Genomic DNA, 23,932 nt, shown 5'->3' with positions numbered 1-23,932 from the left:
ATTACTTTGTTATAGTACATAAATAAACACAGCAATAAGATTGTTAAAAGATGTATATTACTTTGTTATAGTACATTAATAAACACACCAATAATCTTGTTAATAGATGTATATTAATTTGTTATAGTACATTAATAAACACACCAATAATCTTGTTAATAGATGTATATTACTTTGTTATAGTACATTAATAAACACACCAATAAAATATTGTTAATAGATGTATATTACTTTGTTATAGTACATTAATAAACACACCAATAATATTGTTAATAGATGTCTATTACTTTGTTATAGTACATTAATAAACACACCAATAATATTGTTAATAGATGTCTATTACTTTGTTATAGTACATTAATAAACACACCAATAATCTTGTTAATAGATGTATATTACTTTGTTGTAATACATCAATAAACACACCAATAATCTTGTAATAGATGTATATTACTTTGTTATAGTACATTAATAAACACACCAATAATCTTGTTAATAGATGTATATTACTTTGTTATAGTACATTAATAAACACACCAATATGAATGTTATTAGATGTATATTACTTTGTTATAGTACATTAATAAACAACCAATAATCTTGTTAATAAATGTCTATTACTTTGTTATAGTACATTAATAAACACACCAATAAGATTGTTAATAGATGTATATTACTTTGTTATAGTATATTAATAAACACAGCAATAAGATTGTTAATAGATGTGTATTACTTTGTTATAGTAGATTAATAAACACACCAATAATCTTGTTAATAGATGTATATTACTTTGTTATAGTACATTAATAAACACACCAATAATCTTGTTAATAGATGTATATTACTTTGTTATAGTACATTAATAAACACACCAATAAGAATGTTATTAGATGTATATTACTTTGTTATAGTACATTAATAAACACACCAATAATCTTGTAATAGATGTATATTACTTTGTTATAGTACATTAATAAACACACCAATAAGAATGTTATTAGATGTATATTACTTTGTTATAGTACATTAATAAACACACTACTAATCTTGTTAATAGATGTATATTACTTTGTTATAGTACATTAATAAACACACCAATAAGATTGTTAATAGATGTATATTACTTTGTTATAGTACATTAATAAACACACTACTAATCTTGTTAATAGATGTATATTACTTTGTTATAGTACATTAATAAACACACTACTAATCTTGTTAATAGATGTATATTACTTTGTTATAGTACATTAATAAACACACCAATAATCTTGTAATAGATGTATATTACTTTGTTATAGTGCATTAATAAACACACCAATAATCTTGTAATAGATGTATATTACTTTGTTGTAGTACATTAATAAACACACCAATAATCTTGTAATAGATGTATATTACTTTGTTATAGTACATTAATAAACACACTACTAATCTTGTTAATAGATGTATATTACTTTGTTATAGTACATTAATAAACACACCAATAATCTTGTAATAGATGTATATTACTTTGTTATAGTGCATTAATAAACACACCAATAATCTTGTAATAGATGTATATTACTTTGTTATAGTACATTAATAAACACACCAATAAGATTGTTAATAGATGTATATTACTTTGTTATAGTACATTAATAAACACACTACTAATCTTGTTAATAGATGTATATTACTTTGTTATAGTACATTAATAAACACACTACTAATCTTGTTAATAGATGTATATTACTTTGTTATAGTACATTAATAAACACACCAATAATCTTGTAATAGATGTATATTACTTTGTTATAGTGCATTAATAAACACACCAATAATCTTGTAATAGATGTATATTACTTTGTTATAGTACATTAATAAACACACCAATAAGAATGTTATTAGATGTATATTACTTTGTTATAGTACATTAATAAACACACCAATAAGATTGTTAATAGATGTATATTATTTTGTTATAGTACATTAATAAACACACCAATAATCTTGTAATAAATGTATATTACAACTCATTTGTTATAGTACATTAATACACACCAATAATCGTGTAATAGATGTATTTTACTTTGTTATAGTACATTAATAAACACACCAATAATCTTGTTAATAGATGTATATTACTTTGTTATAGTACATTAATAAACACACCATATAAGATTGTTAATAGATGTGTTACTTTGTTATAGTACATTAATAAACACACCAATAAACTTGTTGATAGATGTATATTACTTTGTTATAGTGCATTAATAAACACACCAATAATCTTGTTAATAGATATATATTACTTTGTTATAGTACATTAATAAACACACCAATAATCTTGTTAATAGATGTATATTACTTTGTTATAGTACATTAATAAACACACCAATAATCTTGTTAATAGATGTATATTACTTTGTTATAGTACATTAATAAACAGACCAATAATCTTGTTAATAGATGTACGTTACAACTCCTTTGTTATAGTACATTAATAAACAACCAATAATCTTGTTAATAGATGTCTATTACGTTGTTATAGTACATTAATAAACACACCAATAAGATTGTTTAATAGATGTATATTACAACTCCTTTGTTATAGTACATTAATAAACAACCAATAATCTTGTTAATAGATGTCTATTACTTTGTTATAGTACATTAATAAACACACCAATAAGATTGTTAATAGATGTATATTACTTTGTTATAGTACATTAATAAACACACCAATAATCTTGTAATAGATGTATATTACTTTGTTATAGTACATTAATAAACACACCAATAATCTTGTAATAGATGTATATTACTTTGTTATAGTACATTAATAAACACACCAATAAGAATGTTATTAGATGTATATTACTTTGTTATAGTACATTATAAAACACACCAATAATCTTGTAATAGATGTATATTACTTTCTTATAGTACATTAATAAACACACCAATAAGAATGTTATTAGATGTATATTACTTTGTTATAGTACATTAATAAACACACTACTAATCTTGTTAATAGATGTATATTACTTTGTTATAGTACATTAATAAACACACCAATAAGATTGTTAATAGATGTATATTACTTTGTTATAGTACATTAATAAACACACTACTAATCTTGTTAATAGATGTATATTACTTTGTTATAGTACATTAATAAACACACTACTAATCTTGTTAATAGATGTATATTACTTTGTTATAGTACATTAATAAACACACCAATAATCTTGTAATAGATGTATATTACTTTGTTATAGTGCATTAATAAACACACCAATAAGATTGTTAATAGATGTATATTACTTTGTTATAGTACATTAATAAACACACTACTAATCTTGTTAATAGATGTATATTACTTTGTTATAGTACATTAATAAACACACTACTAATCTTGTTAATAGATGTATATTACTTTGTTATAGTACATTAATAAACACACCAATAATCTTGTAATAGGTGTATATTACTTTGTTATAGTACATTAATAAACACACCAATAATCTTGTTAATAGATGTATATTACTTTGTTATAGTACATTAATAAACACACCATATAAGATTGTTAATAGATGTGTTACTTTGTTATAGTACATTAATAAACACACCAATAAACTTGTTAATAGATGTATATTACTTAGTTATAGTGCATTAATAAACACACCAATAATCTTGTTAATAGATATATATTACTTTGTTATAGTACATTAATAAACACACCAATAATCTTGTTAATAGATGTATATTACTTTGTTATAGTACATTAATAAACACACCAATAATCTTGTTAATAGATGTTTATTACTTTGTTATAGTACATTAATAAACACACTACTAATCTTGTTAATAGATGTATATTACTTTGTTATAGTACATTAATAAACACACTACTAATCTTGTTAATAGATGTCTATTACTTTGTTATTGTACATTAATATACAACCAATAATCTTGTTAATAAATGTCTATTCCTTTGTTATAGTACATTAATAAACACACCAATAAGATTGTTAAAAGATGTATATTACTTTGTTATAGTACATTAATAAACACACCAATAATCTTGTTAATAGATGTATATTACAACTCCTTTGTTATAGTACATTAATAAACAACCAATAATCTTGTTAATAGATGTATATTACTTTGTTATAGTACATTAATAAACACACCAATAAGATTGTTAATAGATGTCTATTACTTTGTTATAGTACATTAATAAACACACCAATAAGATTGTTAATAGATGTATATTACTTTGTTATAGTACATTAATAAACACACCAATAATCTTGTAATAGATGTATATCACAACTCCTTTGTTATAGTACATTAATACACACCAATAATCTTGTTAATAGATGTATATTACTTTGTTATAGTACATTAATAAACAACCAATAATCTTGTTAAAAAATGTATATTACTTTGTTATAGTACATTAATAAGCACACCAATAAGATTGTTAATAGATGTATATTACTTTGTTATAGTAAATTAATAAACACACTAATAATCTTGTTAATAGATGCATATTACAACTCATTTGTTATAGTACATTAATAAACACAGCAATAATCTTGTTAATAGATGTATATTACTTTGTTATAGTACATTAATAAACACACCAATAAGATTGTTAATAGATGTATATTACTTTGTTATAGTACATTAATAAACACACCAATAATCTTGTTAAAAGATGTATATTACTTTTTTATAGTACATTAATAAACACACCAATAATCTTGTTAATAGATGTCTATTACTTTGTTATAGTACATTAATATACACACCAATAAGATTGTTAATAGATGTATATTACTTTGTTATAGTACATTAATGAATACACTAATAATTTTGTTAATAGATGTATATTACTTTGTTATAGTACATTAATAAACACACCAATAATCTTGTTAATAGATGTATATTACTTTGTTATAGTACATTAATGAATACACTAATAATTTTGTTAATAGATGTATATTACTTTGTTATAGTACATTAATGAATACACTAATAATCTTGTTAATAGATGTATATTACAACTCCTTTGTTATAGTACATTAATAAACACACCAATAATCTTGTTAATAGATGAATATTACTTTGTTATAGTACATTAATAAACACACCAATAATCTTGTTAATAAATGTCTAATACTTTGTTATAGTACATTAATAAACAACCAATAATCTTGTTAATAAATGTCTAATACTTTGTTATAGTACATTAATAAACACAACAATAAGATTGTTAATAGATGTATATTACTTTGTTATAGTACATTAATAAACACACCAATAAGATTGTTAATAGATGTATATTACTTTGTTATAGTAAATTAATAAACACACTAATAATCTTGTTAATAGATGCATATTACAACTCATTTGTTATAGTACATTAATAAACAACCAATAATCTTGTTAATAAATGTCTATTACTTTGTTATAGTACATTAATAAACACACCAATAAGATTGTCAATAGATGTATATTACTTTGTTATAGTACATTAATAAACACACCAATAAGATTGTTAATAGATGTATATTACTTTGTTATAGTACATTAATAAACACACCAATAATCTTGTTAATAGATGTATATTACTTTGTTGTAGTACATTAATAAACACACCAATAATCTTGTAATAGATGTATATTACTTTGTTATAGTACATTAATAAACACACTAATAATCTTGTTAATAGATGTATATTACAACTCCTTTGTTATAGTACATTAATAAACACACCAATAATCTTGTTAATAAATGTCTATTACTTTGTTATAGTACATTATTAAACACACCAATAAGATTGTTAAAATATGTATATTACTTTGTTGTAGTACATTAATAAACACACCAATAATCTTGTAATAAATGTCTATTACTTTGTTATAGTACATTAATAAACACACCAATAAGATTGTCAATAGATGTATATTACTTTGTTATAGTACATTAATAAACACACCAATAATCTTGTTAATAGATGTATATTACTTTGTTGTAGTACATTAATAAACACACCAATAATCTTGTTAATAGATGTATATTACTTTGTTATAGTACATTAATAAACAACCAATAATCTTGTTAATAAATATCTATTACTTTGTTATAGTACATAAATAAACACAGCAATAAGATTGTTAAAAGATGTATATTACTTTGTTATAGTACATTAATAAACACACCAATAATCTTGTTAATAGATGTATATTAATTTGTTATAGTACATTAATAAACACACCAATAATCTTGTTAATAGATGTATATTACTTTGTTATAGTACATTAATAAACACACCAATAAAATATTGTTAATAGATGTATATTACTTTGTTATAGTACATTAATAAACACACCAATAATATTGTTAATAGATGTCTATTACTTTGTTATAGTACATTAATAAACACACCAATAATATTGTTAATAGATGTCTATTACTTTGTTATAGTACATTAATAAACACACCAATAATCTTGTTAATAGATGTATATTACTTTGTTGTAATACATCAATAAACACACCAATAATCTTGTAATAGATGTATATTACTTTGTTATAGTACATTAATAAACACACCAATAATCTTGTTAATAGATGTATATTACTTTGTTATAGTACATTAATAAACACACCAATATGAATGTTATTAGATGTATATTACTTTGTTATAGTACATTAATAAACAACCAATAATCTTGTTAATAAATGTCTATTACTTTGTTATAGTACATTAATAAACACACCAATAAGATTGTTAATAGATGTATATTACTTTGTTATAGTATATTAATAAACACAGCAATAAGATTGTTAATAGATGTGTATTACTTTGTTATAGTAGATTAATAAACACACCAATAATCTTGTTAATAGATGTATATTACTTTGTTATAGTACATTAATAAACAACCAATAAGATTGTTAATAGATGTATATTACTTTGTTATAGTACATTAATAAACACACCAATAAGATTGTTAATAGATGTATATTACTTTGTTATAGTACATTAATAAACACACTAATAATCTTGTTAATAGATGTATATTACAACTCATTTGTTATAGTACATTAATAAACACACCAATAATCTTGTTAATAAATGTATATTACTTTGTTATAGTACATTAATAAACAACCAATAATCTTGTTAATAAATGTATATTACTTTGTTATAGTACATTAATAAACACACCAATAAGATTGTTAAAAGATGTAATTACTTTGTTATAGTACATTAATAAACACACCAATAATCTTGTTAATAGATGTATATTACTTTGTTATAGTACATTAATAAACAACCAATAATATTGTTAATAAATGTCTATTACTTTGTTATAGTACATTAATAAACACACCAATAAGATTGTTAAAAGATGTATATTACTTTGTTATAGTACATTAATAAACACACCAATAATCTTGTTAATAGATGTGTATTACTTTGTTATAGTACATTAATAAACACAGCAATAAGATTGTTAATAGATGTATATTACTTTGTTATAGTACATTAATAAACACACCAATAATCTTGTTAATAGATGCATATTACTTTGTTATAGTACATTAATAAATACACCAATAATCTTGTTAATAGATGTATATTACTTTGTTATAGAACATGGGACAATGCACATTAATGGACATATCAAACGTTTTAATGTGCCAGATTGTAGTCAAAGGCTCATTTTTCATGCTCATAGTTTTGCTGTTTTTATCTGCCACACGTAGAAAGCCGGTCAGTGAAAATAATGCATACATCAAACTGGTCCCTGGTGGAAAAAAGGTTGGGGAACCTCGGTGTGAAGGACAGTTTGGATCAATACATGCACGGTGCAGACCTTAGACCAGGATCAGTCACAGTAGGAACCTTATCTTATAGATCACTGTTTTCACCAAGTACCACCTCAGAAAACACTCGGCTCTCCAAGTATTACTATAATTGACCAGAATCTAGTATAGTAGCGTAGTAGGTCTAAGTATTCATTCAAAACAAGGCAGAGGTTTTATTTAACAAGTATATTCATTGTATGGTGCTACTGTAGACTAGAGCGGCACACAAATGGTGCCTAGAGTGCAAGTCAAGCAGACACGCCTCCTGACTAATAAAAGCCTTGGTGGTGCCAAACCTAAACACACAAGAGCATCCTCTTCTTGTCTGCAATGAACAAGAGAAGGATCTTTGACAAGTTCCTCAGAGGCCGCCTGCTGACGTCCGTCATCCTGGTCCTCGCCAGTCTTCTCACACTCTTCACCCTGAGGAAGCCGGACTTTAAAACGCCACAGCAGTTCTCCGCCGACCACCCCGGATGTTCTGCCATCCTCACAGCAGACCTGCGGCACCGCGAGGAGCACCTGGAGCGTCTTCTGTCCTCCACCCAGAGACGCCACCTCCTCCAGGAGGACTTCTACGTCAACCTGACCCGGGACTGCCAGGTCTACGTCAGCCGCAGAGGTTTCTTCACGGTTCCTCTCAGCGAGGAGGAGAGGGAGTTCCCCATCGCGTACTCCATGGTGGTCCACGACCAGATCGAGATGTTCGAGCGCCTCCTGCGGGCCGTGTACGCGCCCCAGAACGTCTATTGCGTGCACGTGGACCGGAAGTCCGCCGGGAAGTTCCGCGCCGCCGTGGAAGCCATCGTTTCCTGCTTCCAGAACGTCTTCATCGCCGACAAGTTGGAGAAGGTGACCTACGCAACATGGTCCAGAGTGCAGGCGGACCTGAACTGCATGGAGAGCCTGTCCAAGTCTCCGGTGCGGTGGCGGTACCTGCTGAACACCTGCGGCACAGACTTCCCCATTAAAACCAACAAAGAGATAGTGGAAGTCCTGAAGGTCCTGAACGGGAGGAACAGCATGGAGACCGAAGCCACCAACGACTACAAGAAGCAACGCTGGTTGTATCACTACAACGTTACCCGTGACGTCATCAGAACTGACGTGAAGAAGAGCCCGCCGCCCATTCGGACCCCGATGTTCTCCGGTAACGCCTACTTTGTGGTCAGCAGGTATAGAAGAATTATTGTAGCAAAATGTGTTTCTCTATCGCATTGTGTACTCATTTTTGTGTCTGTACCTCAATTTGTGTGTGTCATTGAGAGGCGTGTTTTCAATTGTGTGTCCTAGGGGTGTAACGGTACACAAAAATTTTGGTTCGGTACGTACCTCGGTTTAGAGGTCACGGTTCGGTTCATTTTCGGTACAGTAAGAAAACAACAAAATATAAATTTTTTGGTTATTTATTTACCAAATTTGTAAACAATGGCTTTATCCTTTTAAAGGGGATACATTATCACAATTTCAGAATTGTTAAAACCATTAAAAATCAGTTCCCAGTGGCTTATTATATTTTTCGAAGTTGTTTTCAAAGTTTTACCCATCACGCAATATCCCTAAAAAAAGCTTCAAAGTGCCTGATTTTAACCATCGTTATAAACACCCGTCCATTTTCCTGTGACGTCACATAGTGAAGCCAACACAAACAAACATGGCGGAAAGAACAGCAAGCTATAGCGACATTAGCTCGGATTCAGACTCGGATTTCAGCGGCTTAAGCGATTCAACAGATTACGCATGTATTGAAACAGATGGTTGTAGTGTGGAGGCAGGTAGCGAAAACCAAATTGAAGAAGAAACTGAAGCTATTGAGCCATATCGGTTTGAACCGTATGCAAGCGAAACCCACGAAAACGACACGACAGCCAGCGACACGGGAGAAACCGAGGACGAATTCGGCGATCGCCTTCTAACCAACGATTGGTATGTGTTTGTTTGGCATTAAAGGAAACTAACAACTATGAACTACGTTTACAGCATATGAAATACATTTGGCAACAACATGCACTTTGAGAGTGCAGACAGCCCAATTTTCATCAATTAATATATTCTGTAGACATACTCTCATGTCAGCAGGCCAGACGAGGCATAAAAAGACAGCAAGCTACAAACATCTACAATAAATAGCTTACCGCTACCGCTTACAGCTACACTGGCATCGACAAGTAGGAATGACAATAATCCATAGCAGCTGGCTGATTGACACCAGGTGTGGCCAGGTGCCAATCAGCCACAGCTGAAGGGACACAGCACTCAGGGAGACAAGTAGGAAACTCAAAACATAACTAAACTGTCAGTGACAAACCTGACAGTTTTATTGCAGCGCTGCGGTGTCGTCCTTCTGTGTCACAAGGAAAAGAAGAGGCAAGCTTTATGTGGGTAGGGGCGGGGGAGGCTCCCAGACCGTAGTTGAGGGGCGCAGGGGAGACGTTCCTCGTACTTCGGGGGTAACATCCTTCACTTTACCCGGAAGTGGGTCTTTACCGCTGAGGGTGAATGACGAGGCCGGCAGTTTGTTGCAACTTTGTGACTTTATTGGACGCAGCCATCCACCAAGCTAGAGCACCTGCACGCACTCACTGTCGCCGGTCCCTCACCTCTCTCGCCCACTCGTCACTCACCTCACATGCTGTCATATCTTAAAGGGCCACACACACACACACACACATACGCTACTCTCATAACAACTTACAAGACTTCATGGTGAAGCCAGAAGTCGAGTTTCTTAACATGGAGACATTCTCAATACTTTTCTTTTGTCGAGCACAAAGAAAATAACATTTTATTTAAATGTAAGTTGTGTCTTGGATCAAATATCCTATCTAGTTAAAGTTAAAGTTAAAGTGCCATTATGTTGCAGCTATTTAAAATAGTTTTGTCAATTTGTTCTGGCCTGAAATAAATTGGCCCTTTGAAACATATCTTTGTCTTTGTGTGTTGTATGTAAACCACATCGCTTTCTGAGTTCAGTGATGCAAATGCATGTCAATTTGATCAACAGATTGTATTATTCTCCAGTGCAATAACAGTACTGAAATGAAGGCTAAAAGGGCATTAATGGGAGCCTTAAAAAAAAGGAACTAAATAGTTACTTTTCACAGTAACGCATTACTTTTTGATGTACGTAACTGAGTTAGTAACTGAGTTACTTTTGAAATAAAGTAACTAGTAACTGTAACTAGTTACTGGTTTTCAGTAACTAACCCAACACTGGTTAGGCCTAAGCAGTGTAGAAAAATGGATGGACCGAGGACGGACTAATGACTGAAAACGCTGTTATGTTCATGCCGGGCCAGTAGTAGGCGGTGTGGAATTATAAACAGAGACATTGTTGTCGTGTGAACTTTTTTTCAAAGAACGCTGACAGTGAGCATTACCTCCGTCTGTATCTCGTTTTAATCGAGCAGGTCTGAGGCCGCTCAGGTTTTCTGCGGGTTTCAAGGGTGTCTGGTCTCATACCGGCTCTAATGTCAGACTCACTGCAGCGGAACGAGCTGGCTTTGTGCTGCGGGCCTGACGTTAACGGTTAATGGGGCATCCCTGCACCTGCCTGCACACACACACTGTAAACATAATAATAATGGCCCTAACTGTTTGCCTGTCCTTTTGTTAACCAGGATCTGGAAGATTAGAACAATGCAAGTTGTTTTTGTCTGCACTCAGGCCTACGAGAGAGTGCCCAGTCTAACTAATTGAGGCAAATTTGATGAGCTAGTCAATGCGGGCGAGGCCTCCCTGACGCTCCCTTAAGAGTTAAAGAGATGAAGTAATGCACGGCTGAGTATATGCTGGAATCGGACGGTCACACTCCACCATGTCTTTATGCTGGATGTCAATATTCCCGTGCAGGGAAGAGCGTTACGGTCAGTACACGCAGGCCTGTGAGATTGAAAGGCTTTACAGGAGCGCTCTTCCTGCTGGGAGCCGGGATGCCGCCATTGTTCACGAGCTGACAGCGATGAAGCCCACAAGAGCTGTCAGACCAGTCAATGGTCCCTCCCAATGAAAGACAAAAGATAATAGATGTTTTTTTGGAGTCCTTTGCTGAAAGACTTGTGCCAAGGCTCCATCACCTGCACCTGACTCTGGCCTTTGACTCTCCTGGTTGACTCACAAACACCTGTACACCAAAAGAAGAAGGGGTGTGGGTCCCACGGGGTACAATCTGTACTGTTGGACCCTGCAGACATTACCACTAGGCAGTACACTTCAGGTTGCCACGGTCATTTTCATTGCGGATGTACTTTGTGGACGCCGTCTCTGCTCTACACCCTGTAAGTCTTTGCTGTCGTCCAGCATTCTGTTTTTGTTTACTTTGCAGCCAGTTCAGTTTTAGTTTCGTTCTGCATAGCCATCCCTAAGCTTCAATGCCTTTTCTTAGCGGCACTCGCCTTTTGTTTATTTTTGGTTTAAGCATTAGATCAGTGTTTTTCAACCTTTTTTGAGTTAAAGGGGAACATTATCACAATTTCAGAATTGTTAAAACCATTAAAAATCAGTTCCCAGTGGCTTATTATATTTTTCGAAGTTTTTTTTCAAAATTTTACCCATCACGCAATATCCCTAAAAAAAGCTTCAAAGTGCCTGATTTAACCACCCGTCCATTTTCCTGTGACGTCACATAGTGAAGCCAACACAAACAAACATGGCGGAAAGAACAGTAAGCTATAGCGACATTAGCTCGGATTCAGACTCGGATTTCAGCGGCTTAAGCGATTCAACAGATTATGAATGTATTGAAATGGATGGTTGTAGTGTGGAGGCAGGTAGCGAAAACGAAATTGAAGAAGAAACTGAAGCTATTGAGCCATATCGGTTTGAACCGTATGCAAGCGAAACCCACGAAAACGACACGACAGCCAGCGACACGGGAGAAAGCGAGGACGAATTCGGCGATCGCCTTCTAACCAACGATTGGTATGTGTTTGTTTGGCATTAAAGGAAACTAACAACTATGAACTAGGTTTACAGCATATGAAATACATTTGGCAACAACATGCACTTTGAGAGTGCAGACAGCCCAATTTTCATCAATTAATATATTCTGTAGACATACCCTCATGTCAGCAGGCCAGGGAAGCTAGGGTCGATATTCTTCTCTTGATCATCTTCGGTGGCATACGGGACGGTGTGAGCCAAGACATCCAATGGGTTTAGCTCGCTCGTCTGCGGGAACAAACTGCCGGCATTGCTTGCCGTGCTACCGAGGTCCTTTGTCCCTGAATTGCTCACACACTCCGGCAGATTCAATGGGGGTCTGGCGGCAGATTTCTTTGACTTTATGGTTGGAAATGCATCTGCTTTGAGTGTCGCAGGATATCCACACATTCTTGCCATCTCTGTCGTAGCATAGCTTTCGTCGGTAAAGTGTGCGGAACAAACGTCCAATTTCTTGCCACTTTGGCATCTTTGGGCCACTGGTGCAACTTGATTCCGTCCCTGTTCGTGTTGTTACACCCTCCGACAACACACCGACGAGGCATGAGGTCTCCAAGGTACGGAAAACAGTCGAAAAAACGGAAAATAACAGAGCTGATTTGACCCGGTGTTTGAGAAAATGGCGGATTGCTTCCCGATGCGACGTCATCGCTCCGAGAGCGAATATTAGAAAGGCGTTTAATTTGCCAAAATTCACTCATTTAGAGTTCGGAAATCGGTTAAAAAAATATATGGTCTTTTTTCTGCAACATCAAGGTATATATTGACGCTTACATAGGTCTGGTGATAATGTTCCCCTTTAACATTGGGAACACTATAATAATTCTGCCCACGTTAATCAACATTAAACTGCCTCAAGCTGTTGCTCAGATTAAATAAAATGACAAAATTTTCCTTCTACATATAAAAAGTGCAACATTAAACAGTTTCAAGTCAACTCATCATGCTTAATTTATTACAGCATTAGGGAAGCCTGTAGTTGATTTATCATGTAAATGTTATATTTTGATCAACATGTGATAGCAGGGACCCTGCCATTCAAAACTAGAAGCTGCATTACTAATGATTAATGTGTTTATTATAATTTGGGGAGAGTCCACTGCCTAAACGCTAAGCACTGACTACATGCGCTCTGAACACGCACTGCTGATTGGCTGTTACCAATCAGATGGTTGTGTGGGTGGGACAATGCTGGGTGCTGTGTAGAGGACTAACAGAGACCGAGGCAGAAGGAAGCGGAGGCAGCTACTTAATATGTCCGTGTGGAAACTCGTTCGGTATACCTCCGAACCGAACCGAAAGCCCGTACCGAAACGGTTCAGTACAAATACACGTACCGTTACACCCCTAGTGTGTCCGTATTTTGATTTATGTGCGTAAAAAATGTTGGCGCATTCTACCTTCCACATTTCTCATCCAATTCAAACTGTTCCAGCCTATTCAGGAAACGCCGGCTTTCCCTTGAAAAATTCCCAGATTTCCAGGTTTTCCGGGCCATTTTTTTCAAACTTCCACCATTTTCAAATTTTTCAACCGATTCAAACCATTCCACCTTCAACACATTCCACTCATCCTGGACATTCAAACTATGTTTTCCAAGTTCAAATAAATTCCAGGATTTGCCAGAATTCCCGTTTTTCCAAACCCTATTTTCACACTTTTTTTCTGGCGACTACTCCTTCCACATTTTTCAACCGCTCCACCGTCAAAATATTCCTCTTAATCAGGACAAAAAAAAAGTTGTTTTTTAACTGGAAAAATTCCCAGTTTCCCCGAAATTCCAGGAATTCCGTAATATCATTTCTCAATTAAAAATGTTACTACTTTAACATTTCTCGACCGATTTGAAAAATTCCAACACCAACCATTTCAACTCATTCAGAACATTCAATTTATTTATTTTTTAACAATTTAAAAAAAATTCCTGCTTTTCCCGAAATTCCATGAAATTTCCATTGAAATGACTGGGACATTCTTCAAAATTCCACAATTCCCACATTTTTCATCCGTTTCAAACTGTTCCAATTCCAAAATATTCAGCCTGTTCAAAATTGTGTGCTCTATTTCAACAATTTATAGAAATCGGATTTCCAAGAATTACCAGTTTTCAGGGGCATTTTCCCCATTCAAAATTTGTCCATTTTTTAAACTTCCACAATTCCCACATTTTTCAACCTATTCAAACCATTTCAACATCAACACATTCCACTCATCCAACTAACACTTTCACAAGTCCCAAACCTAATTCCGTTTTTCCAGGAAATTCAAACACTTCAACATTCCAGCTATTCTTACATTTATACTACATTTTGTCAGCGCTTCATTTCAACTTCAGCGTTGAAGTATTCACACGCAATTCCTTAACGAATTGCCTCATCTAGTTTATTGATGCTGTCTGCTATTGAACATCAACATTGCCATTAGAGACGTAGTATTTGTAATATGTACCAATATTACAGCAGACATCACTTAAAACAAGTTGTTCGGATCCGCAAATCCTTGTGTGACGTCATAGGTCAACCAGGAAAAACTAAGTCAGTTATCCGCGCTAAAATTAAATGAGCACCCCCGGTGTACGGGAGGCGCATGACCAATTTGAGATTGTGCATGGTCACTTGGACTTCACATGTTGGTGAAAATACAAAAAAATCGAACGGTTTAAGAAATCAGTGAAAATACAAAAAAATCGATCTGTTTGAGAAATCAGTGAAAATACAAAACATCAAACTGTTTGAGAAATCAGTGAAAATACAAAAAATCGATCTTTTTGAGAAATCAGTGAAAATACAAAACATCAAACTGTTTGAGAAATCAGTGAAAATACAAAAAACTTGAACTGTTTAAGAAATCAGTGAAAATACAAAAAATCGATCTATTTGAGAAATCAGTGAAAATACAAAAAAATGTAACTGTTTGAGAAATCAGTGAAAATACAAAAAAATCGAACTGTTTGAGAAATCAGTGAAAATACAAAAAATCGAACTGTTTGAGAAATCAATGAAAATACAAAAAATCGAACTGTTTGAAAAATCAGTGAAAATACAAAAAATCGAACTGTTTGAGAAATCAGTGAAAATACAAAAAATCTAACTGTTTGAGAAATCAATGAAAATACAAAAAATCTAACTGAAAAATCAGTGAAAATACAAAAAATCGAATTTTTTGAGAAATCAGTGAAAACACAAAAAAATCGAACTGTTTGAGAAATCAGTGAAAATACAAAAAATCTAACTGTTTAAGAAATCAGTGAAAATACAAAGAATCAAACTGTTTGAGAAATCAGTGAAAATACAAAAAAATCTAACTGTTTGAAAAATCAGAGAAAATACAAAAAATCTAACTGAGAAATCAGTGAAAATACAAAAAATCGATCAATTTGAGAAATCAGTGAAATTACAAAAAAATCGATCTGTTTGAGAAATCAGTGAAAATACAAAAAAATCGAACTGTTTGAGAAATCAGTGAAAATACAAAAAAACAACTGTTTAAGAAATCAGTGAAAATACCCAAAAAATCGAACTGTTTGAGAAATCAGTGAGAATACAAAAAATCGAACTGTTTGAGAAATCAGTGAAAATACAAAAAAATCGAACTGTTTGAGAAATCAGTGAAAATACAAAAAAATCGAACTGTTTGAGAAATCAGTGAAAATACAAAAAAATCGAACTGTTTGAGAAATCAGTGAAAATACAAAAAATCGATCAATTTGAGAAATCAGTGAAATTACAAAAAAATCGATCTGTTTGAGAAATCAGTGAAAATACAAAAAAATCGAACTGTTTGAGAAATCAGTGAAAATACAAAAAATCTAACTGTTTGAAAAATCAGTGAAAATACAAAAAAATCTAATTGTTTGAGAAATCAGTGAAAATACAAAAAAATTGAACTGTTTGAGAAATCAGTGAAAATACAAAAAATCTAACTGTTTGAAAAATCAGTGAAAATACAAAAAATCGAACTGTTTGAGAAATCAGTGAAAACACAAAAAAATCGAACTGTTTGAGAAATCAGTGAAAATACAAAAAAATCTAACTGTTTGAGAAATCAGTGAAAATACAAAAAAATCTAACTGTTTGAGAAATCAGTGAAAATACAAAAAATCTAACTGTTTGAAAAATCAGTGAAAATACAAAAAATCGAACTGTTTGAGAAATCAGTGAAAATACAAAAAAATATAACTGTTTGAGAAATCAGTGAAAATACAAAAAAATCGAACTGTTTGAGAAATCAGTGAAAATACAAAAAATCTAACTGTTTGAAAAATCTGTGAAAATACAAAAAATCTAACTGTTTGAGAAATCAGTGAAAATACAAAAAAATCTGTTTGAGAAATCAGTGAAAATACAAAAAATCGAACTGTTTGAAAAATCAGTGAAAATACAAAAAAATCGAACTGTTTGAGAAATCAGTGAAAATACAAAAAAATCTAACTGTTTGAGAAATCAGTGAAAATACAAAAAAATCGAACTGTTTGAGAAAATCAGTGAAAATACAAAAAATCTAACTGTTTGAAAAATCAGTGAAAATACAAAAAATCGAACTGTTTGAGAAATCAGTGAAAATACAAAAAATGTAACTGTTTGAAAAATCAGTTAAAATACAAAAAATCGTACTGTTTGAGGAATCAATGAAAATACAAAAAATCGAACTGTTTGAGAAATCAGTGAAAAAAAAAGAAATCAAACTGTTTGAGAATCCGACTAATTTAGTGCATGGAAACGTAGCGACGGAGAGTCTAATTTGGTTGACTTCAGCACAGAATAAGATGAGTGCAAGGCGCTGACTAGTGGTGAGTACTGGGAAAGGAAATGTGAAGTTTTTTTTACACGTTCAGATCGTCGCACGGACACACAAATCTTACACGGAAAAAGTCAGGTATAAAAAGAAGACATCAAAATACGGACACACAAATTTAAACACACGGTTCTGATGACACACACAGATGGAGACACAAACGTGTACACAACAATCGGACTACAGACACACAGAGTGAGATAGTTCTGCTCCAATAATCCTTTCATAAGCAGGGCCTTTGTGGACCACGTGCTTCATGACCGGGAGGTCCGGGCCCTGCTGCAGTGGGAGAAGGACACCTACAGTCCGGACGAGCACCTGTGGGCCACCTTGCAGAGGATGCCCTCAGTCCCCGGGGCCGTGCCCGCCAACGCCAAGTACGACCTGTCCGACATGCAGGCCTTGGCGCGGGTGGTCAAGTGGAGCTACCTGGCGGGGGACGTGAGGAAAGGGGCCCCCTATGATCCGTGCTCCGGGGTGAATAGAAGGGCGGTTTGTGTCTATGGGCTGGGGGACCTGCAGTGGCTCCTGGGACAACATCACCTGCTGGCCAACAAGTTTGACCCCCTGGTGGATGATCTTGTCATCAGGTGCTTGGAGGCCATTCTGCACTTTAAAGCTTTAGATGCCAGATAATTCACTCTGATTCTACCAGACATCCATTTTCTACTGCTTGTCCCTTTTACAATTCTAGACAATAATCATGCAATATGGACTTTTATACAATCACCACACCAGGCTGGGGTTCTTGTCTCTGACCATTCACTTTAATGTCTTTAATGTCTTTAGTCACACCTCTCACTCACATTACTTTTTGGAATGATTGCCCCACTTTTGTCAGGGAAAAATGACATGAAATTGACTTGATATATTGTGGATTTTGTATATTGGTTGGAATGAAAACAAAACTTCTTGAACAAATATTTAACTCTTGAGACAAAAACACGTTAGGCACTTCATGAGTGCATCGAATTTTATGGCGCCATCTTGTGGGCGATGCGTGTAAATACGCTCATTTGGACTTCTAGTAAAAAATAGTTTTGTGGAAAAACAATACAAATATGCAATGTACAGTACAGGCCAAAAGTTTGGACACACCTTCTCATTCAATCTTTATTTTCATGACTATTTACATTGTCAAAACTATGAATGAACACATGTGGAGTTATGTACTTAACAAAAACAAAATTGAAATAACTGAAAACATGTTTTATATTCTAGTTTCTTCAAAATAGCCTCCCTTTGCTCCGATTACTGCTTCGCACACTCTTGGCATTCTCTCCATGAGCTTCGAGAGGTAGTCACCTGAAATGGTTTTCACTTCACAGGTGTGCTTGAAGCACATGGAGAGAATGCCGAGAGTGTGCAAAGCAGTAATCGGAGCAAAGGCTGGCTATTTTGAAGAAACTAGAATATAAAGTTAAAGTATCACCGATAGTCACACCCACACACACTAGGTGTGGTGAAATTAACCTCTGCATTTGACCCATCCCCTTGCTCACCCCCTGGGAGGTGAGAAGAGCAGTGAGCAGCAGCGGTGGCCACGCCCGGGAATCATTTTGGTGGTTTAACCCCCAATTCCAACCCTTGATGCTGAGTGCCAAGCAGGGAGGTAATGGGTTCCATTTTTAGAGTCTTTGGTATGACTCAGTGGCCTAGTGGTTAGAGTGCCCGCCCTGAGATCGGTAGGTTGTGAGTTCAAACCCCGGCCGAGTCATACCAAAGACTAATTACTCGGCCGGGGTTTGACCTACCAATCTCAGGGCGGACACTTTAACCACAAGGCCACTGAGCAGGTGACTACCTCTTGAAGCTCATGGAGAGAATGCAAAGTAGTAATCGGAGCAAAGGGTGGCTATTTTGAAGAAACTAGAATATAAAACAAGTTTTCAGTTATTTTGTTGTTAAGTACATAACTCCACATGTGTTCATTCATAGTTTTGATGTGACAATCTACAATGTAAATAGTCATGAAAATAAAGATTGTGTCCAAACTGATCAAAAATAGCGCTCTGACTCGCTGGAGTTGCCTTTTGTGAACATTGTTGTCCCTCCACATGAAAAAAATAACGCTTTATTTTTTCTCCCCAGGACAGTAAAAATAAAGGCGGGGTCAGAGACCTAAAAAAATGCACTTTTAAAATCAAGAGCAACCATAAAAATATATTACTTTCTCTCCTTTTGAATATAAATATATATTTCAATGCAATAAAGCAGTACATGCATCATTGATTTGTAACAGAGTGCCTTAAATAAAGTAACAAGGAAATGCACTCATTTGGACAGGACACAGCAACACTAAAAGGGGATTAAAAGGAGGAAAAACAACAAGCAAAGAGTTCCACATATGTAACAGGCAGCATGGCTTCAACAAGGCACTTTTCCAGTCTCATCACCCAAAACACACAAGGGGGGGGAAAAAATCGAGTGGCAGCGCTTTAAACATTCTTCATCCTTCTCTTGCTCTGTTGCTCAAGGGTCACTCGGGCAGGGCAGCGGCGGCCGTTTCCACTTTGCTGTGCACGTCCTGGTCGATCCTGCACATGCAGACATGTTGTACTTTACTTTTAACCCTTGTGCAAGCTTTACATGGACTACACATGCTTCAAAAGAGTAGAAGTGTTACAAGTAGGAGTGGCCAAAAAAATAATTATCAGATTAATAGCGATTCTTATTTGTAACTATTCTTAGTCGATTAAAAAAACTTTTTTTCCCCCCGAATTGTGTGCAAATTACAGCTTAAACCATAAACCAGTAATACATCTTTTTTTTTTTTTTTTTTTCAATGATTTAAATATTTTTTTAAACTTCAGATCCATCCATCCATCCATTTTCTACCGCTTATTCCCTTTGGGGTCGCGGGGGGCGCTGGAGCCTATCTCAGCTACAATCGGGCGGAAGGCGGGGTACACCCTGGACAAGTCCATCTATTGTATTTAGGGATGTCTGATAATGGCTTTTTTGCCGACATCCGATATTGTCCAACTCTTAATTACCGATACCGATATCAACCGATACCGATATGTACAGTCGTGGAATTAACACATTATTATGCCTAATTTGGACAACCAGGTATGGTGAAGATAAGGTCCTTTTTAAAAAAAAATTATAAAATAAGATAAATAAATTAAAAATATTTTCTTGAATAAAAAAGAAAGTAAAACAATATAAAATCAGTTACATAGAAACTAGTAATTAATGAAAATGAGTCAAATTAACTGTTAAAGGTTAGTACTATTAGTGGACCAGCAGCACGCACAATCATGTGTGCTTATCTTATATATCTATATATCTATATATATATATATATATATATATATATATATAATCTTATATAATATGTGTGCTGTACCCTTTGCAGACTGTATTGATATATATTGATATATAATGTAGGAACCACAATATTAATAACAGAAAGAAACAACCCTTTTGTGTGAATGAGTGTAAATGGGGGAGGTTTTTTGGGGGGGTTAGTGCACTAATTGTAAGTGTATCTTGTGTTTTTTATGTTAATTTAATAAAAAATAAAATAAAAAAACAACGATACCGATAAAAAAAACATACAGATCATTTCCGATATTACATTTTAAAGCATTTATCAACATCTCTAGTTGTATTGATATGAAGTTATTTATTTTTTTGGAATGTTTTATAGCCTTTTTGTCAAAAATACAATTTTCTTAATAGAAAAATGCAAAATATGCCTAATTTCTAAGAGTGGTATGTTTGAGTTTGGATAATTGCAGCCTTAAATAGATGAATAGTTGAAGACAACATTGATTCTGAAACAGAAGACAAATTGTTTCCAGTGCAAAACTGAGCTAGAATGGGTACAAAAGCAGGCAGGACTTGGTTGAGTTTGCCTACGATCATTTCCACTGCGTTTAAGCAATTCTCAAAGCTGTGAGAATGATGCCAGTTTTTGTGGCGCCATCTGGTGGTTAAAAGCCGCAGTCACACCAAAATAATATTTTCTTGTTTTCCCAATCAGCAAGAATTAGATTCCTTCAGTTTTCATGTCAAAAAGCATATTAATTGAACAGGATTACAGTCTGTTTAAAAATAGCAGTTATAATGGGAGTCAATGGGGCTGAAAGAATATGTTTATATCCAATAATAACAACGTGGCACTCAAAGGCACAATGCAATTTTTAATCAACAAAAACTCCCAGGCAATATTCAAGACTGCTAACCTTCAAACTGAACAATCATAACATAAAGGAACACATCTAATGGGCCCGAGGGTTGCACAAGAGTTAATTAAACAGCTTTATAACATTAAAACACTTTCTTCCATGTGGTGACCATCGGTCTGAAACAGTTAGGATGCAGGGACACATGGTGTGGTGGGACTATAGACTATAGACTCCATTTAATAATAGTCAGGAGGACTTTGAGGCCAAAAATCTAATGATTTTTAATGAGTAGTAGTTTTTACTTTAGTTCAGTTATTGTGTACTATTGACTTTATTGTGATCAAACAATTGTATGTAATAAAACAACAACACAATAGTTTAAATATTGTGATTTTCAAGGTAAAAGTTGATTTTCAAGACAAAAAATTATTTAAGGTAAAAGTTGATTTTCAAGGTAAAAGTTGATTTTTAAGACAAAAAATGATTTTCAAGGTAAAAGTTGATTTTCAAGACAAAAATGATTTTCAAGGTAAAAGTTGATTTTCAAGACAAAAAATGATTTTCAAGATAAAAGTTGATTTTCAAGACAAAAAATGATTTTCAAGACAAAAAATTATTTTCAAGATAAAAGTTGATTTTCAAGGTAAAAGTTGATCTTCAAGACAAAAAAATGATTTTCAAGGTAAAAGTTGGATTTTCAAGACCAAAAAATATTTTCAAGGTACCGTATTTTCCGCACTATAAGGCGCACCTAAAAACCACACATTTTCTCAAAAGCTGACAGTGCGCCTTATAACCCGGTGCGCTTTATTACGATTCATTTTCATAAAGTTTCGATCTCGCAACTTCGGTAAACAGCCGCCATCTTTTTTCCCGGTAGAACAGGAAGCGCTTCTTCTTCTACGCAAGCAACCGCCAAGGTAAGCACCCGCCCCCATAGAACAGGAAGCGCTTCTTCTTCTACTGTAAGCAACCACCCGCCCCCGGAAGAAGAAGAAAAAACGCGCGGATATCACCGTACGTTTCATTTCCTGTTTACATCTGTAAAGACCACAAAATGGCTCCTACTAAGCGACAAGGATCCGGTTCATAAAAAGACGCAATCTCTCCATCCGCACACGGATTACTACCGTATTTCACAGCAACTGATATTCCTGTGACCCGCACTGTGGAACGGGAGCACGTACGGTGAATATTCGCACCACAGGGAATGAGAAGTCATCCTTCACTGTGGTTCTAGCTTGCCATGCTAACTTCCACCCATGGTGATATTCAAAAGGAAGACCTTGCCAAAAGAGACCTTTCCAGCCGGCGTCATCATAAAAGCTAACTCGAAGGGATGGATGGATGAAGAAAAGATGAGCGAGTGGTTAAGGGAAGTTTACGCGAAGAGGCCGGGTGGCTTTTTTCACACAGCTCCGAAGGCGAACACACCTTCACTAAGACGGGCAGACAGCGCCGGACGACATACGCCAACATTTGCCAGTGGATCGTAAATGCCTGGGCAGATATTTCGGTCACAACTGTAGTCCGAGCTTTCCGGAAGGCAGGATTCACAGAACTACTGGACAACAACAGCGACACTGACTCCGATGACTTCGACGAGACGGAACCGGCCATTTTGGATCCCACGCTTGCGCAACTTTTCAATTCGGACACCGAAGACGAAGAATTCGAAGGATTTACGAATGAAGAATAACTTCAGAAGGTGAGCGCTATGTTTATTTTGTGTGTTGTGACATTAACGTTCGAGCAACATTATGTTGCTATTGCTCTACACCATTTTGAATTTTACTATGTTTGTGATTGCACATTTGCGTACATTTTGGGACAGAGTTGTTAGAACGCTGGTTTTCAATATATTATTAAAGTTTGACTGAACTATCTGACTGTTTTTTTGACATTCCCTTTAGCGCAGCGTAGGCGCGGCTTATAATCCGGGGCGGCTTATTGGTGGACAAAGTTATGAAATATGTAATTCATTGAAGGTGCGGCTAATAATCCGGTGCGCCTTATAGTGCGGAAAATACGGTAAAAGTTGATTTTCAAGACAAAAAATGATTTTCAAGGTAAAAGTTGGATTTTCAAGACAAAAAATGATTTTCAAGGTAAAAGTTGATTTTCAAGACAAAAGTAGATTTTCAAGGTAAAAGTTGGATTTTCAAGGTAAAAGTTGGATTTTCAAGACAA

The 23,932-nt window shown here is 34.0% G+C and overlaps 2 protein-coding genes across 5 annotated transcripts in view; one reads left to right on the top strand and one right to left on the bottom strand.

Annotated features, from left to right (window-relative positions):
- Positions 1-8,071: 8,071 nt before the first annotated feature.
- On the top strand, positions 8,072-18,828 carry gcnt3 (glucosaminyl (N-acetyl) transferase 3, mucin type). Its single transcript, XM_061970367.1, has 2 exons — positions 8,072-9,046; positions 17,840-18,828. Exons 1-2 carry the CDS (start codon positions 8,202-8,204, stop codon positions 18,240-18,242), a joined length of 1,248 nt encoding a protein of 415 aa, XP_061826351.1. The 5' UTR covers positions 8,072-8,201; the 3' UTR covers positions 18,243-18,828.
- Positions 18,829-19,449: 621 nt separating this feature from the next.
- bnip2 (BCL2 interacting protein 2) overlaps positions 19,450-23,932 on the bottom strand; it is a 46,182-nt gene continuing 41,699 nt past the window's right edge. For 2 of the 4 annotated variants that reach the window (XM_061970368.2, XM_061970369.2), the window contains one exon: positions 19,451-20,143. In XM_061970368.2, coding sequence (XP_061826352.1) covers positions 20,086-20,143 — 58 coding nt within the window. In that variant the 3' untranslated portion in view covers positions 19,451-20,085. Of the gene's footprint in view, positions 20,144-23,932 lie in introns of all 4 variants that reach the window. The other 2 variants (XM_061970371.2, XM_061970370.2) reach the window with 2 other exon arrangements.

Source organism: Nerophis lumbriciformis, linkage group LG10, assembly GCF_033978685.3.
Source record: "Nerophis lumbriciformis linkage group LG10, RoL_Nlum_v2.1, whole genome shotgun sequence".
NCBI lineage: Eukaryota > Metazoa > Chordata > Actinopteri > Syngnathiformes > Syngnathidae > Nerophis > Nerophis lumbriciformis.
The sequence above is the reverse complement of the archived record's forward strand: the minus strand, read 5'-3'. Positions and strand labels throughout refer to the sequence as shown.